The sequence below is a fragment of the Homarus americanus genome, unplaced genomic scaffold, assembly GCF_018991925.1.
Source record: "Homarus americanus isolate GMGI-L3 unplaced genomic scaffold, GMGI_Hamer_2.0 scaffold40856, whole genome shotgun sequence".
In the NCBI taxonomy this organism is placed as follows: domain Eukaryota; kingdom Metazoa; phylum Arthropoda; class Malacostraca; order Decapoda; family Nephropidae; genus Homarus; species Homarus americanus.
The window spans coordinates 5,198,735-5,200,687 of record NW_024734615.1 but is presented as its reverse complement, the minus strand read 5'-3'; the positions used below and the strand labels follow the sequence as shown (position 1 = coordinate 5,200,687).

The 1,953-nt window shown below is 39.9% G+C and overlaps 1 protein-coding gene across 1 annotated transcript in view; it reads left to right on the top strand.

The window, feature by feature from the left end:
• The first annotated feature begins 378 nt into the window (after window positions 1-378).
• The window catches only part of LOC121870330 (angiomotin-like), a 3,620-nt gene continuing 2,045 nt past the window's right edge, over window positions 379-1,953 (top strand). The window contains exons 1-2 of the mRNA XM_042372113.1: window positions 379-441; window positions 772-842. Of these exons, the coding sequence (XP_042228047.1) occupies window positions 379-441; window positions 772-842 (134 nt within the window). The remainder of the gene's footprint in view (window positions 442-771; window positions 843-1,953) is intronic.

Below are 1,953 nucleotides of genomic sequence, written 5' to 3'. Positions count from 1 at the left end.
ATAGTGGTGAATACCGTGGCAGCCTCTTGGAAGTCCACCAGAGAGACTTGTGGAACCTTTGGAAAGTATGAGAGGTCGTATGTAGAGACTGGAACGATGGCAGCTTTGTCAATGAAGGTGGTAGTGGTTATTAGACCAGGAATTCTCAGGTTTCTTCGCCGTTTCAGGTTTGGGGAACTCCTAATCACGATTATCTTCTGTAGTGAGGGTTGTATACTACACTGGCAGACTCTGTGACCGAAATCGACCGAGGTTCCAAAGACCTTAGCAGGATGAACATTTTATTTGTTGTTACGGAGGCGTTGGAGAGGAGTTAGCAGGTGGTGGCGATTGCTCGGCAGGGCGTCGAAGATGCGACGGGGATGTAAATCAATGTAGATGGTGACAAAATCGGAGTCCATGAAACATATGGTCCATGAACCTCTGGAAATCTGTGCTGGCGTAAGCTAAAAACTCATGAAATTATAGAAGAGTCAAACAGAGTAGTGATGGCTGTCTTCTGGGTATCTCAGTGCTACTGGGATCTGGTGGAGCCGCTCCAAGTCGATCTTGAGAAGATAGTCTTGCCATGAAGTTTATGGTGAAGTCCTGGACATGCGGAATAGAATTGCCTGTCAGGTTTGGTGACAAGATTCAGGGCTCTGCAAGTCGCCACACCCTCCTCGCCAGGTGTTGCTTGGGAACCATGTGAAGAGGCGATGCCCGGACTCCTTGGAAAGGGCAGATGATGCCGTCTTGCAGTAGTTGTTGAATTCTCTTGGCTGTGTTCAGGGCTCAGGGGCGCGGCGAGGGCGTGAAAAGACTGGTGGTCCTTTGGTTTTCGATGTGGTGAAGAATTCGATGTAGGTGGTGAAGTTATGAGAACATTTTTAAAGTTGCATGGTAGATACCTCTCTGTTCGTGATTCAGTAAGATGTGTTCAATATGCTTTAAGCTCAAATTGTTGTATAATTCAGGCAATTTCAGGTCAAAAACAATTCAGCATTCAAACTTAAAGGGTTTTATGAATTCCTAGACACTCCATACCTTCTACAATGCATTACGCTGTTGTGAGTTAGTTATAGAATGATGAGGATGCCCTCTGTGAATTTCTTTAGCAAGTTGCCAACATGAATTCACTTGCACAAGTAGGTGGAGTCTATACAGACCTCAATGTCTGAACATGGGCAAACAACCTTACATATTGAACATGGTCCAAGACTAAAGAACCATGTACAAGCTGCCCAATACACTCTACATATAAAGCAAAGTATTCTCTAATGGAACTCTAAAATAACATAATAGTTTCTCAGGATGTGACACTGTCATCCAGAAATTAAACAAGGACTTTCTTGCTTCTCGTTCAATACCCTGCACAATGTCCAGTAACATTAGCATAAATATAGTTCTGCAACAAGATACCAGACTATAGAGGATGACCTGAGGCGTGTCATGTTTTACATGTGATGCCTTAATGAATGAGTTAAATAGTGACAGCAGGTGCAATTTGAGCGTTGATAAATCACCTCTCCATGCACAATGTCCAGCCAATGTCCCAATAACCTTAAAATTAGCCATTTTACATGCGAAACCTCTAACAAATGATGATAACTAGTCTTTAACAAGTCTCTAAGCCAAATATACCTTTCCATGCAACTTCCTGCATTTGGTTATTGATCTCTTTTTGTAAGTCTAAGAAATACATTTTATCAATCAATAGCGTCATAGAATGTATTAATATTATAATAATATAACAATTAATAATAAATATAATAATGATAAATAATAAAAAATGGATAATACAATATATAAAATAAATAATGTAAATTAAATAATAATTATAGAACGACAAATTTAATTTTTTCATAAACATAGTTCAAACAACTTCCACGGTAATTTGAAAGCTAGTTTCCAAATCTAACGGCAAAATTCTCTAGCACGTACTGAGTTATATATCCTAAGCTACTGTGCGAT